Source organism: Macrobrachium nipponense, chromosome 1 (genome assembly GCF_015104395.2).
Source record: "Macrobrachium nipponense isolate FS-2020 chromosome 1, ASM1510439v2, whole genome shotgun sequence".
Lineage (NCBI taxonomy): Eukaryota > Metazoa > Arthropoda > Malacostraca > Decapoda > Palaemonidae > Macrobrachium > Macrobrachium nipponense.
The window spans coordinates 117,710,088-117,724,847 of NC_087200.1; the positions used below are offsets into that span (position 1 = coordinate 117,710,088).

Genomic DNA, 14,760 nt, shown 5'->3' on the forward strand with positions numbered 1-14,760 from the left:
TACTCAGTCCGAAACAAAGAGCCCTGAATTGAAAGACCTTCCCTTTCAATACGAACCGAAGGTACTTCATCGATTGGGGGATGTATCGGGACGTGAAAGAAGGCGTCCTGGAGGTCGAGTGATACATCCAATCTCCGGGTCTTAAGGCCCCCAGAACTGACTGAGGTGTCTCCATCTTGAACCTCTGCTTCTCTATAAAGAGGTTAGACGACTTACATCCAAGACGGGCCGCCACCCTCCCGATTGTTTCGGTAAAAGAAACAATCTGTTGTAAAATCTGGCGTTGCCAGGTCTAAAACCTGTTCCACTGCTCGTTTCTCGAGCATCTGCTCAAGCAGGTCGAAAGTATCTTTCGCTTTGTCAGCGGATACGATGGGGACAAGTCCCTGGGAGTGGAAGTCAACGGGGACGGCTTATGAAAGGGATCTTGTAACCCTTCTCTATGACGTCGAGAGACCAGGTGTCTGCCCTCTCTTACTCTCCAGGCTTCTGCAAACAACTGCAGCCTGGCACCTACCGGTGACTGAAGGCACGATCTCTCACTTCTTACCCCTAGACTTGGAAGGGGCTCTACCTCTAGGAAGGCTTCTTCCTCGAGGAGACGATCTAGCGGAAGTCCCTCCACGAAAGGGCTTCTGCTTTCTAAACGGTTGGGTTCCTGACGACGTTGAAGGGCCAGCCGGACGTCTCGAAGACTGAGCCCACCAGGTCTTGTGTGGCTTTCCTCTTGCAGACTAACTGCCAAGATTCCTTCACCATAGCTTGGGGGAAGAGATGACTCGAGAAGGGAGCATACAAAAGTTCTGTCCTCTGTGCGGGAGAGACAGACTTAGCCGCGAAGTTGCAATAAAGCGACCTTTTCTTAAGAACCCTGCTGAAAAAATGAGAGGCTAACTCCTCTGAGCCATCCCTGACGGCCTTGTCCATGCATGGACAATTACACTGGACAGCTCCCCCAAGCTGATCGAGTCTAGCTTACGAGATTGGTTGTCTAAGGCTCCAAGCACACCAGTCTAAAAAGTTGAATACCTCTAAGGACCTAAACAGTCCCTTCAAAAAGATGGTCCAGTTCGGAAGTGTCCAAGATACTTTAGCTGAGGCTAAAAGGGCCCTCCTTGAGGCATCAACCACGCTGGCGAAATCACCTTGAGCAGACGTAGGAACCTTCAATCCTAATTCCTCGCCTGTCTCATACCACTCCCTGCCTTACCGCTAAGTCTAGATGGAGGCAGGGCGAAAGTAGTCCTTCCTTTTGCCTTTGTCCTAGACTCCATCCAGGCGTTAACCTTCCGAAAAAAGCTCTTCTAGTAGATAACGACGTCTTCATCTTCACGAAACCTGGAGACTTGCTTGTCTTCGACGACGAAAACTGAGAAGGAGGAGAAGGAGGAGCAGCAGGCTGAAAAGTATCGCCAAACGAATCACGAAGTAGTCGTGCCAAAACTTGATAATCTGACGAAGCAGACGTAGCAGGTTGTTCTTCATCAAACATCCTCCGAAGAACCGCTAAGTTCTCCTTCTTCCCTACCCGATAGAGTGCAAGTCCGAAGGAAGAGGCAGAAGTCCTTTAGCTCCAAGTCTCCTATCCGAACGATGAAGAAGAGAAGACGAGGGTAACGGATCCTTAACAGTCACAGGATCAGGAATCACCTTAAGAGGCGAACGTGCCAAAGTCTCGGGAACAACATCCGAGTGACAGCGAACTTCCACATTCGCGTCCACAGAGGTCTTACTAGAACGTCTACGAGCGTCCATCTGAGCGTCCAACGTAGCGTTCTCTCGAGCGTCCAAATCAGCGTCCGACCGAGCGTCCAGCGAAGCGTCCAACGGAGCGTCCATCAAAGAGACTCTTCTAACGTCCCGCGAAGCGTCCTTACGAACGTCCCGCGAAGAAACTTGATCAACTGCCCGACTAACGTATCGTTGAGCGTCAACACTGTCATGTCGAAGAGGGGCCGAACGCAAAGAAGTCCCGTCCGACAGCTACAAAATCGTCGTCAGCAGAAGCGTCGAAGTCGGAACGCCGAGCGTCCTCTCTACGGGAAGAGAGAGGAGCATGCAGAGAACTCTCTCTAAACTGGCATCTAACGTCACCTCTAGACGAACCCTGGGGAGCAAAACGACGTCTAGAGGGCGAAAAATCAGAAGACGGGGGACGGAAAAAGGAGCCGTTGGAGAAGACTGCTTAGTTCTCTTGATAGGCAGTCTATCGTCTTTCCTTCGACGAGGTACCGTCTCCTTCTGCTTCAGTAAAGCGTCCAGTTGCCGCTGCATCGCAATGATGATCTCCGTCTGAGATGTCTCCTTACGCGGAGACGAGCTGCGCTTGTGAGAAGGAGAGGGGCGAGGGACCCTTCCTTCCTTCCTTCTCCCGGAAGGAAAGCCTTGGCTCTAGAGCGACTGGGGCGCTCGCGGGCGTCATCGTCGGATGACGTCCTAGACTTCTTCTGGGGCGGAAAGGCTACGCTTTCCGGAGAAGAATGCCACTCAGACAAAGCATGACGTGAAGCGTCAAGCTCTTGAAGAGTCCTCTTCAAAGGTCGCGAATCCGAACGAGATTCCCACCCCTTGCGCGGGGAGGACGCGTCGGAAGACGAGAAACAATCCTTCAGGATACGTGCTCGAGCACGCTCCTTAGCAGCCTGGGAAGCGTCCACAGGAACTGCTGAAGGGACGCCAGATCGGTGGGGGTTCCCCGTAACCCTCCTTCGGCCTTCGACATGCCCTCTCCCTGAGTCCTGGGAGTCCGGCAGAGGTCCCACTGTTTTCAAGGGCAAGCACTTTAGATTCAAGCGTCTTCAATGAATCCAGAATAAGCGAAAGGGCATTACCCTCCGCAGACACCACTTGAGGCCCGAAGGCAACACTACGGGGTTAGGAGACACAAAATCTAAAGGAGGGTTAGAAGGGGATACAGTAATATCCTGTCCTGCTACCCACGACTTACTCCTGGAGGAAGACCTCCTAATCCTATCACATTCTAACTTCTTTACGTAGGATTCATACGTCTTCCATTGTAAATCATCCAAGCTTTCACACTCATTACAGCGCAAATCATATTTACACTCTTGCCCCCTACACCCTTTACACAATGTGTGAGGATCAACCAAGGCTTTAGGAAGCCTAACCTTGCATTCCACTTTCGAACACACCCTGGCGCTAGCAGAACTACATCCAGACATATTTAAGGAAAAAATCTAAGCCAAATTCAAAAAACAGTCCAAATCACGTATGCCAAGCTATCGATCCAATCAAAAAAACCAAAAGTCAAGAGGATACTCAAGCAATGAAAAGTTTTCCAAAATCCTGAGGCGGAGGTGTGTAAACAGATGTTTACGACACCGGCGACAGAAGAAATCTGATAGAAATGGGAATGGTTCCTGTTTCTGATACCCGCCTCCCAGCGGCGGGAATGGGTACTAACCACCCTAACTACTCTACGTGTGTCGTAAGTTTTAGAAATTCTGTCGGACTTCAGAGAATACAGCTATATATATATCTGACAGGTAAGTTTCATGAACAAACTGAGTCATTTAACTTGATGTCATAAACCTGAGTCATTTAATTTTAAATGTTCTAGATGAGCGTTCTTGCGCAAGTAAGGGTTATTTCAATATTGTGCACCAGTGTTCTTTTTTGTTACTTATTGAACCTTACTAAGTTTTGTTTCAATTGTTTAATAAAGAAGCATTTTTTACAGAAGGATTTCACTTGTACAAGAACACTCTCCTTGTTTTAAAATAAGTCCTTTTTTTTGTTGAGAGAAAATAAATTACTTTTCCAATCTGGTTTTCATGGCTTAATACACAGTAACAGACCACATTTTACCAAAACAACCATTTAGGATCATACCAAAAATCTTAGGGGACTCTTGGGCCAGTTTAATCCTGAAATCTAACCCAATATATTGGGGCTCTTCAAGCTGGTGCCCAGAAAACTGAAGAATATGACATGTATGCTGTGACCAGAAGAACCTGCAGGAACTAGGCAACAGTACTATATGGCATCTTGTTACTTCAATGACCCTTAGAAGAAGAAGGAGAGAAGCCACGGCAATCAAGGCAGGAAGCAAAACAAGAGTAGTCTGGGTGACAGGAATATCAGGAGTAGCAGAGGAGTGACCAGGCCAGCTGAGGCAGGAAAACATACAGAAGTGGCCGGCCGGCAGGAGCAACAGGAACTTCAGTATCAGAAACAGGAGCAATCATGGCAGCTGGGACAGGAGACTTATCATTCATGGAAAATTTGCCTATCAGCAGTATTTTTATGAAAGAAATATCCACAAATTCCTGTTTTTTTAATCAATTTCATCATAAGTTGCACTTTTTGCGATAAAACTAATAAAAAAAAAGGTATAGACATTTTTAGTTGGTTTTTCTAGTTAACTAACAAAATGGGCAGTTTTAAGAATTTTTATTGGGGGTTTTAACTGTTCGTGGGTTCTAGCTATTTGGGAGGGGCCTGGTACCCATCCTCCACAAATGCATACATGTAAGCTTTATTGCAAAAAAGAAAACAAAATGGTGCTACAAAGGAAAAAGACTATGCTTACGTATAATAGGGGTAACAATTTTTGGCTAAAGATGACTTGGGGGTTTTGGGAAGTTTAAAGGTTTATTTCTGTTTAAATGATTTTTAATTATTTTAGAATGACAATTTATGGTGTACTTTTGTTAGAAGATTAAAATTTGTACTGCTAATTAGTCTCTTTAACCAGTTGGTATTAACACATAAGCACACTGTTTGTATTCATAGTATTTTAAAAATGCTAGTAAAGGTAATACAGTCACCTCTCAATTAAAGCGAGTTTAATTAACGCATTTTCGATTTAACGAGAGCTAGAAAATATTTTCAAATGTTTAAAAACAAGAAAATTTTGATTAAACACGAATTGGCGCCTGAGCCTAAGCATTGTTTTCAAATCAACCACACATCAGCGCTGTAGACGACTGCCGTCGACACAAACAAAAACATAGCACAGTGTACTGTACGTATTTATTTATTTACTAATAGAGCCAAAGACTTTGTGTACTGTATTTATTCATAAAGCGACTGATTATTTATTAATAGCACAAAAGATTTTGTTGTTTTTCTTTTTTGTCCAATTACACAGTACAGGTATTCTCCTAGCCTAGCATATATGTACTATGGTATATTGTATACATACAAATACAATAGCCTAGCCAATAACTGAGCGATGTCAGGGTGCTGATGGCTACGTGTAATTACAAACATAAAGAATATGCATCTTTTCCACAAATCTTTTAAAAAGTTATACATACATTAGTTCACTGCATTCAATAATATTGTATATAACGTCATATAATTGTATTATAAAATAATAACAGCCATAAGTGTTTTGGTTTGGAAATCAGCTGATGGCAAATACAAGTTTATTTCACTGTATTTAACTCAATTCTGTGCAAATTTTCTTGCTTCTAGTTAACATAAACAAATATCTAGATACTTTACTTGTATGAGACAAGGTCAGTTTTCGTTATATGACGAATTTTCAAGTCGAAATATGACTTGAATACGTCTCATTGTGAACTACATTATTTTTTTCGTAGACAGATTACGTTGGGAGCATGTTTATTTGAGAGAGAGAGAGAAAAAAATGTAATTCCGTTTGCTATTTTTACTTAATTTCATTGTAATACACGCTCTATGTTTATTTACCTTTTATTTGCATGAAAACAAAGTAAAATTTGATTAAAATAATTTTCTCTCAATTTTATCTATAGTTATATTTGATGACATAACTTTACTGGAGTTTTATCTCTGTTGCCGATACAGGATAACAGTCATTAACAGCTTTCTCAGCTTCAGCTACAGCTTGGTTTAAATTTAACAACATATTTCCTTCCTGATCTTTGTTCTATAGCAAATAACGTTATTGCATAAAAATATTTCAGTCCTATTCTACACAATGTTTACTACCATATGATGGTTGAAAGACAAGCAAACGGAAATTGCTCTTATTCAATTTGGTTGTACTTAGCAAAAAGGTACAGAGTTCCCCAAGTCCAGAAACTTAACCCCCTTGTTACTGTTATTTCTTATGGGAAAAATATGTTTAAATAACATGTTTTTAATTAACACAAGCTCTCCAAGCACATAACCCTCGCGTTAACTGAGAGGTGACTGTACATCTTTGGAAGACAAAAGCAAACAAATTTTGTTGTTGTCAGTTGCTAGTAAAGAGACATGTGTGTGTGTGTGTGTGTGTGTGTGTTTTAGTTAAAAGGGTTAGAAGTACAGGCGGCCCGCGGTTAACAGCACAATCACTCAACGGCGAATCGGTTTTACGGCGGTCGTCAAAAATATTCATTAAAAAAATAAGGCATTTTAAAGGTATCTTTACGGCACAAATTTCAGTTAACAGCGCCGCTAGCGCCGTTGTCTAACGAGTTCATACATGTGTAGAAATGCCATTCAGACCATAACGGTTATGCAAATTATATTAACAAATTTTATGGAGAGTTATTATGTAGGTATTAGGGTAAAATATATGCCTCTGACGCTGTTCTATGCCGAAAATATCGAGTTACATAAGTGCAAATTTACCTATGGATGTGTCGATTCATAATTGTTCATGCTATTGTTTAAAATGTGTATTAAAATGTATTACGTGAAAGGCATTTTTATTTCTGTACAGAAATATGATACAAAGGCAGCTTTTGAAACTGCCCTTCACGTTATCAAATACGATGTATTTTCATGTTCTTTCTTGCAAGCCGCCGCCTGCCGCTCTTCCGAAAATATAGGTTTAAAAAAAGTGCAAAGTAGCGATCGTTGCGTCGATTTTATAAATGTTTATGCTTTTATGTTTAAAATGTGTATGAAAATGTATTACGAATAGAGGGGGGTGTTTATTTTTATTTTCTGTAGAAGAATTATGATAAAAAGGCAGCTTTTGAAACTCCCCTTCAAGTTATCGACTACGATGTTTTTTTCAAGTTCGTTCTTGTATGCCGCCGTCTGCCGCTCTTCCGAAAATATAGAGTTAAAAAAAAAGAGTGCAAATTTAGCGATCGATGTGTCGATTTTTCAAATGTTTATGCTTTTATGTTTAAAATGTGTATGAAAATATATTGCGTAAAGGTATTTTCATTTTTGTACAGAAATAAGATACAAATTAAGGCAGCCTTTGTAACTACGCTCCACGTTGTCAGGGGATGGTTTTTCATTTTCGTTCTTGTCCGCCAGTCCCAAAAAATGCATTGTGTTATTTTATTAATTATGCATCTTTTCCATAAATCCTTTAAATGTTATACATTATTTCACTGTATCCAAGAATATTGTATGTATTCTCATATTATTGTATTTTAAAATACTACGGCAAACTTAAGCCCGTATTCCGCGGAGCGGCCAATGTTGTGGTTTGAAATCAGCTGATGAATACGAGTCTGTTTCACCATAACGCAATTCTGAGCGAATGCTCTTGCTTCTAGTTAGCATAAACGAATATCTATATACTTGACTTATATGAGACAAAGTTATTTTTCCTTATACAGCGTGTTTTTAGGTGGAAATATTTATTGAATATGTCTCGTTGTGAATGTGAACTACTATTTTTTTCGTTACAGATTACGTTGGCGGCATGTTTATTGCGTAAAAAATTACGTGATTCCGTTCGCAATACGTAATCCTTTATATCATCGTAATACGAACTTTACGTTATTTATCTTATATCGGCGTGAAACCAACAGTAAAATGTGTTCTTTCAAGCACAGTAGTTTTGATTAAAATGATTTTATCCCAATTTTATCTACAGTTGTGTGTGATGGCAGATGTTTACTGCCGTTTTATCCTTGTTGCCGATGTACGATAATAGTCATTAGCAGCTTGAACAGTTTTCTCAGCTTCAGTTATAACTAGGTTTAAATTTAACGGTATATTTCCCGATTGATCTTTAATCTATATTGATCTCTGATCTATAGCGAATAAAGTTATTACATTAAGATATCTCAGTTCTATTCTATACATAACGCCATTTATAACAAATACGGTAATGTTGCACTGTAGTAAGATGATCGAAATACAAGCCAAACAGATGTTATCCAGTTCGGTTGTACTTAGAAGAAAAAAAAAAAAAAAAAAAAAAAAAAAAAAAAAAAAAAAAAAAAAAAAAAAAAAAAAAAAAGTAGTTTCTCGTTCGGTTGTTCATGGCTGTATACGTTCACGCAACAAGTATAACGTTAAAACCATACTTTTATCATTCTCTTTTGCTGTTATTGAACTTATGTAAACTAGAAGATGGATAAAGTTAGGCCATTGTAATTTGATCTCTCATAAAATCGAACTATCGTAAGACTAATGATCGTAACCTGAACACTACAGCTACCTGTACACTGTATAAACTTTATTATATCTTTACATACTCTAGACACCCACATGTACTGTACAGTAAATTCTATAGTACTATACTGCATAAATATAATTTTACTTATTGCGCCGTTGTGGGATTACGGCGCCTTTAACTGGTCTAGAGTTTCGAAAGAAGGTGTGCGGCGGCCGTAGGCTTTAAAATTGCTCAGCGTCGAAAATCGCTTAGCGTCGGTGGCCAGGAACGGAACCCCTGCTGCTAACCGAGGGCCGGCTGTACATATGTATATATTTTAAGGGTACTAATGTTTAAGATGAGTTTGAAATGTTATTAATAATATGACTTTGAAATGATATTAATAATATAACTTCAAAGATTAACCCTTAAACGCCTAAGAGGTATAATAAAAATCATCTCCCGTATGCCTAGGGGACCTCGGAGTGAGCGCTGAAGCGGAAAAAATATTTTTTCAAAAAATCACAGCGTGCTTAGTTTTCAAAATTAAGAGTTCATTTTTGGCTCCTTTTTTTGTCATTGCCTGAAGTTTAGTATGCAACCATCAGAAATGAAAAAAATATCATTATCATATATAAATAATGCGATATATGATAGCACGAAAACAAAATTTCATATATAATTGCATTCAAATTGCGCTGTGAGCAAAACGGTTAAAGCTAAAGAGTTAATTTTGTTTTAGTTGTATTGTACACTAAATTGCAATCATTTTGGTATATAACACATTGTAAAACGATCAAAGCAACACAGAGAAAATATTATCACAAAATGATGCATGAATTCGTAACGAGCGGATGTAAAAAAATGTTTTTTTTCAAAAATTCACCATAAACCTAAATATTTTTCTAGAGACTTCCAATTTATTTCAAAATTAAGATAAATGATTGAATATTACTATACTGTAAGAGTTTTAGCTTACAATTGCAGTTTTCGACCATTTCGGACGAGTTAAATTTGACTGCATGTCGAATTTTTTTTATATATTTTTTTTTATATGCAAATATTTCAAAAATGAGAAAAGCTACAACCTTCAATTATTTTTTGTTGTATTCTACATGAAATTGTGCACCTTTTCGTATATAAAACTCTATGAAAAGCCTAATATGAAATGGAGCAAATATTCCGAGAATGCAACGTACGCATTTCGGAGATTTGCGGCGGAGAATCAGTGCGCAGGGAAGGAGTTTTTTTTTTTAATACACCATAAATCTAAATATTGTGCTAGAGACTTCGAATTTGTTTCAAAATGAAGATAAATGACTGAATATTACTAGACTGTAAGAGTTTTAGCTTACAATGGCATTTTTCGACCATTTCAGTAGAGTCAAAGTTGACCGAACGTGGTTTTTTTTCTATTTATCGTGATTTATATGCAAATATATTCCGAAAATGAGAAAAGCTACAACCTTCAATTATTTTTAATTGTATTCTACATGAAATTGCACACATTTTCATATATAAAACTTTATGCAACGGCTAATTTAAAATGGTGCAAACATTACAACAATCGCACGTATGATTTTTTCGGAAGAGTTAACATGCGGGTGTAAGGAAATTTTTTTTTTTTTTTATAAATTCACCATAAATCGAAATATTGTGCTAGAGACTTCCAATTTGTTGCAAAATGAAGGTAAATGATTGAATATTACAAGAATATAAGCGTTTTAGTTTACAATTGTGTTTTTCGACCATTTCGGTAGAGTCAAAGTTGACCAAAGGTTGAAATTTTGGCACTTATCGTTATTTATATGAAAATATTTTAAAACTGATAAAAGCTACAACCATGGGTTGTTTTTAGTTGTATTATTGTGCATGAAATTGCGCACAATTCCATATATAAAACTTTATGTAACGGGTAATTTAAAATGGTGCAAACATTACCACAATCGCATGTATGATTTTTTCGGAAGAGTTACCGCACGGACGTATTTAAAGTGTTTTTCATAAATTCACCATCAATAAAAATATTGTGCTAGAGACTTCCAATTTGTTGCAAAATGAAGGTAATGATTGAATATTACTAAAATATAAGAGTTTTAGCTTACAATTGCGTTTTTCAACCATTTCGGTAGAGTCAAAGTTGACCAAAGGTTGATATTTTGGCACTTATCGTTATTTATATGAAAATATTTCAAAACTGATAAAAGCTACAATCATGAGTATTTTTTTGTTGTATTCTACATGAAAATGCGCACATTTTCATATATAATACTCCATGTAATGGCTAATTTAAAATGTTGCAAAAATTATGTCAATGTGACTAAATAATTTCCGAGATGTGTCACTGATACTTTATAGTGCGATAAGAAAGAAATTCGCGCTTGGGAGCCTGCGTAACGATTGTAAACAAAACACCTCGATCCGTGAACTCCCAGCATCCCCCAAGGCGCGTGATTCAAAAGTTTTCGGCTGGTAGGCCTACAAGTATTTTTCCGCAAATTTTTAAAAAAACTTTATGATGACGTAAATTACGTCCGGTCGGCACCCAAAAGACAATTTATCTCAGGCGTAAAATATGTCCAATAGGCGTTTAAGGGTTAATACAGAATAATAATTTAAGGTATATTTGATGTTTGTTATTTAAAGTAATACATTTGATATTTGAACTTTTAAGATAAGCAGTTATAAGCATTTTTCATTGATTTTAACTATTCAAGGGGGTCTGGTACACATCCCTTGTAAATATGGGGGTTCACTGTAAAGTATACACAAGAAGTAAAAAATGATCCCACTGGGACAAAAAAGAGCTTAACGACAGTCAGGCAAAGAGCTCACGAGATCATTTCTGCATCGCATGACAGCCGAAAGCAAACTGGAAAGTTTACATCCGGGCAGGCAGGTATTCCCACCAACCAGACGGTAGTTACTGCCTAACCACCGTGTTCAAGAGTTTAATGGCTGTTTCTAGCTTCGCACAAGAGTAATTCCTATTGTAAAGGACCGATGGTTTGTATATCGTGAAGGAACAATCATGCATCTTAGTGAATAGAACATGCTATGTGCTAAAAATGGTACTGCAGTAGTGACCCCTTTGGAAAAATTCTATCACACAAATGAAGGGTGACTGAATATACATCAAAATTAATTTTAAAAAATGTGATTTACTTACCTTCAAACTATCCAGTATGGCATAAAGATCATTAACAGGTGGTACAATGAAGGAATACCTTTGCTTGAAACGAGGAAAACTGAAAAAATAAAAAGTTTTCATTAATAGCTTTGTTCTCTGACATTCACACTATACTGTCCTTATTATTATCATTGTTATTATTACATTAATCATTTGGAAGGAGTCCCTCTTTTAGGGCAGTATTAATAAAAATTACTGCTGTTTCAACAATATTTAATTAACAGTCTTCTCTATTCTTCCTATTACATGCTTCTCATCTACAGGTAGATGGTATAAGGGCATGGAAACATATTCTGCTTTTGTATTTAAGTCTTGGAGGGTCAAATTTTCACTGGTGCAGTGCTGCCATGGGAGAATTTGTTGTTAAGACCACAGGTAATCAGACCTTCTTGGCTGTAATGACTGAAGAGGTTGGGGGATTTTAGCTGGTTTATACTGTAAAATGGTTTGCTATGTGGGGTGAATTTGAATATATTGTCTTCTTTTTCTCTCCCTCACTTGTGTTTGGTGCCAGTTAATTGTTGTCTTTCTCCTTATGTTACTGCTTAGTTGGCTGATTTCTTGTGTTTCTTATCTCTCTCAGCCTCAAAGGTGTTCAATGCCAACTGATTTCTGACATTTCTAATGATTGTTGGGAGAAATTTGGTTTCCTTACTGGTGTTTATGCAGGTTATTTTTTCCAAGATATGTAAGGCTCCAAGAAAGTGGATGCATTGGCGATCTGGTGCTATGTCTATCATTTTTACAGCCTTAATTAGTTCTTCCCTTTACTGTTCCCGTTGGTGTTCACGTTTATAAAGAGAAAATATGGTATGGCATCTTGTAAACGACACTGGAGACATTTTGATAGTTTCATGTCATATTTATTTATTTCTGGATCTTTTTGTGTAGTGTTAGTGTGCTTTTCCCAGTGTGAGAGGATACCAGAGATATCCAGGCTTGAAATCAAACCACAGAATAAGCTTCAGACAAGAATGACTTCCTGATATTGTGGTTAATGGAAAAGATTTCAACACCTCAGGTGCAAGTACTGATGACTACTGGATATAGCAGAATAGTGTGGTCTCAATAATTCAGACCCTTTTTAACTGGATTTATGGACAATCAAGATAGTAATAAGATTGGGAAATTAACTTCCCAAACTTTATTAATAATTAATATTAATATTCTTTTAAACCAAAAAAAAACCTATGACACTTCAGAGTGCATACTGTATAAAGTGAGGATTACTTTGACAAGGCTCTCCCCAGCTCAGTTGTGACTAACAGTCAAATAAGAGATATCCTGGATATTAGGCAACATGCCCATAAGGCTCTCCCCAGCTCAGTTGTGACTAACAGTCAAATAAGAAATATCCTGGATATTAGGCAACATGCCCATATCGTCCCTCCTTTTCCACTCCGAAAATCAAAACACTGGTCCCTCAGTATGGCGGCTGTCAATATGAGAGATTATATGTTATGCAACAGAGTACCTACTGAAAGGTACTTTTTTTTCTTATTCTTTTGCATTTTACACTACTGCCATCAACGCTATTAAGTATACAGTATAATGAAATATAAAGCTTTATTTGTCCTGTTGGGTAATAATGATCTTTCATACATTCCTAAATCCAAACAAATATGGAGGTTGCATTCACCTATAAGAGAAAATGCAGCTTTTTAAAAACAAATTTTTATACAAAACCCTTTAAACCTTAATTATCCTCATCCTGTGTATAATGGATCCCAATTACACAGACTTGTAGAGATAAATGAAGAAAAGTTCTCTCACACATTCCCAAGCAGCTGTTCTCTTTCTAACACAAGCCATATTACTGATTATTTAGTGCTAACCCCATCTCAAAAAGTGAAGGGAGATTATGATTAAAATGTTAGTATTTCTACTGGCTTTGTTTTAACCCCTTCTTTACCGGGTGGGTGAGCAGAATGTAAACATTGCGTTCGCTGCCGAACCAAATCTCTCGGTAGTGAAGTGTAGGCTCCAGTTTGGAGGGGTGCCGATCGTAAAAATATTTGCCAAAAATACACTAATCAAGACAGGCTAATGAAATTATCAGGTATTATTAGCACTATAATAACACATATTCTCTGTGATTTTTATCATCCTACAGGGAAAATAAATGATTTTATGAAAAAAAATGTGAAACTCAGTGTCCCTTGTACAAGGGACACTGGTGGTCGGTGAGAAAACTACAGTCTTGAATAGAAATTCGGTCTCACAGAATGTTGGTATATCCACCTGGAACATGCACATAAAGTATTATCAAAATAGAATAGTAAATAAGCACGTAATAACAAAAAAAGAGCAACAACTAAGAAATCACAAATTTAATAGTAGTATATCTCTCAAAAATTGGTCGATGTCGTTTTCTATGTTTTCTAAGACTAGTTTCATCACAGAAAACAACTTTAGGGGTATCTAAACTAATTTTTCAAGTTTCTTGTCCTCAGAAAAAATCGCTTTTTCGCTTTTTCTCTGGTTTGGTTTTTTATATATAAAGTTACTATAAGGCTTTATTTTTATCTTCATTTATCAGGTGTTCATATCTTTTATTTGTCAAATGTAATAAGTGAATAAATAAATAAACACAGTAAATGATGATGCAACTGGTTTTATACTTGGATAGAAGTTATTACATGTTTACGCTTGTCTGGTTTTGTGATTTTTTGTTGAGACGCAGTTCATCTGTCACCTACACACTACTATAAGCAGTAATAATATTTTTTTGGGTTCATCATACGTCTGGCATCGTGTCATACTGTTTACTTTGCTCCAAACTCTTCAAACCGAAATTACAGAAGGATTGCAAGTCCCTATCTGAAAAGAGGAGTTTTAGTGGTACTCTTCGTACCACCTTTATGCACCTGGGGCGGTGTAGTAGACTTGAATGGTGGTACCCGCCTATCTCCAAACAAACTTTCGGTAATGAAGAGGTTAAAGATATTATTTGATACATAAATCTGACTAATCTTAATTAACCCAAATTCAAATTGCAGAAAAAGATCTGAAAAGATGACCCCAAGAGCATGAAGACTAGTTATCAAAATGTCAGATACGGCAGGCATAAAGGCAGGGACTTCAAAATGAAGACACCAGTTGATAGAGCAAAACAACATTGAACAGAGAACTTTATCTTTAGTTGAGTGAACCTCCTGAGAAACATCAAAGAAAGCACAACCAGCAAGCCACTGAAGCCAACATGAAAAGAAGTCTTAAAAGAGTATGATTTTGGCAACTTTAGAGAAGGGTGGGCAAGTGTGAGGGGGCTGGAAAGATGTGACAG

General features: G+C 37.9%; 1 protein-coding gene across 2 annotated transcripts in view; it reads right to left on the reverse strand.

Moving 5' to 3' along the window:
* Nucleotides 1-11,532, reverse strand: part of LOC135219578 (pre-rRNA-processing protein TSR1 homolog) — a gene marked incomplete at its 5' end in the record, with an annotated part of 192,625 nt that extends 181,093 nt beyond the window's left edge. For both annotated transcript variants that reach the window (XM_064256460.1, XM_064256459.1), the window contains 1 exon segment: nucleotides 11,454-11,532. In XM_064256460.1, coding sequence (XP_064112530.1) covers nucleotides 11,454-11,532 — 79 coding nt within the window.
* Between the last annotated feature and the right edge of the window lie 3,228 nt (nucleotides 11,533-14,760).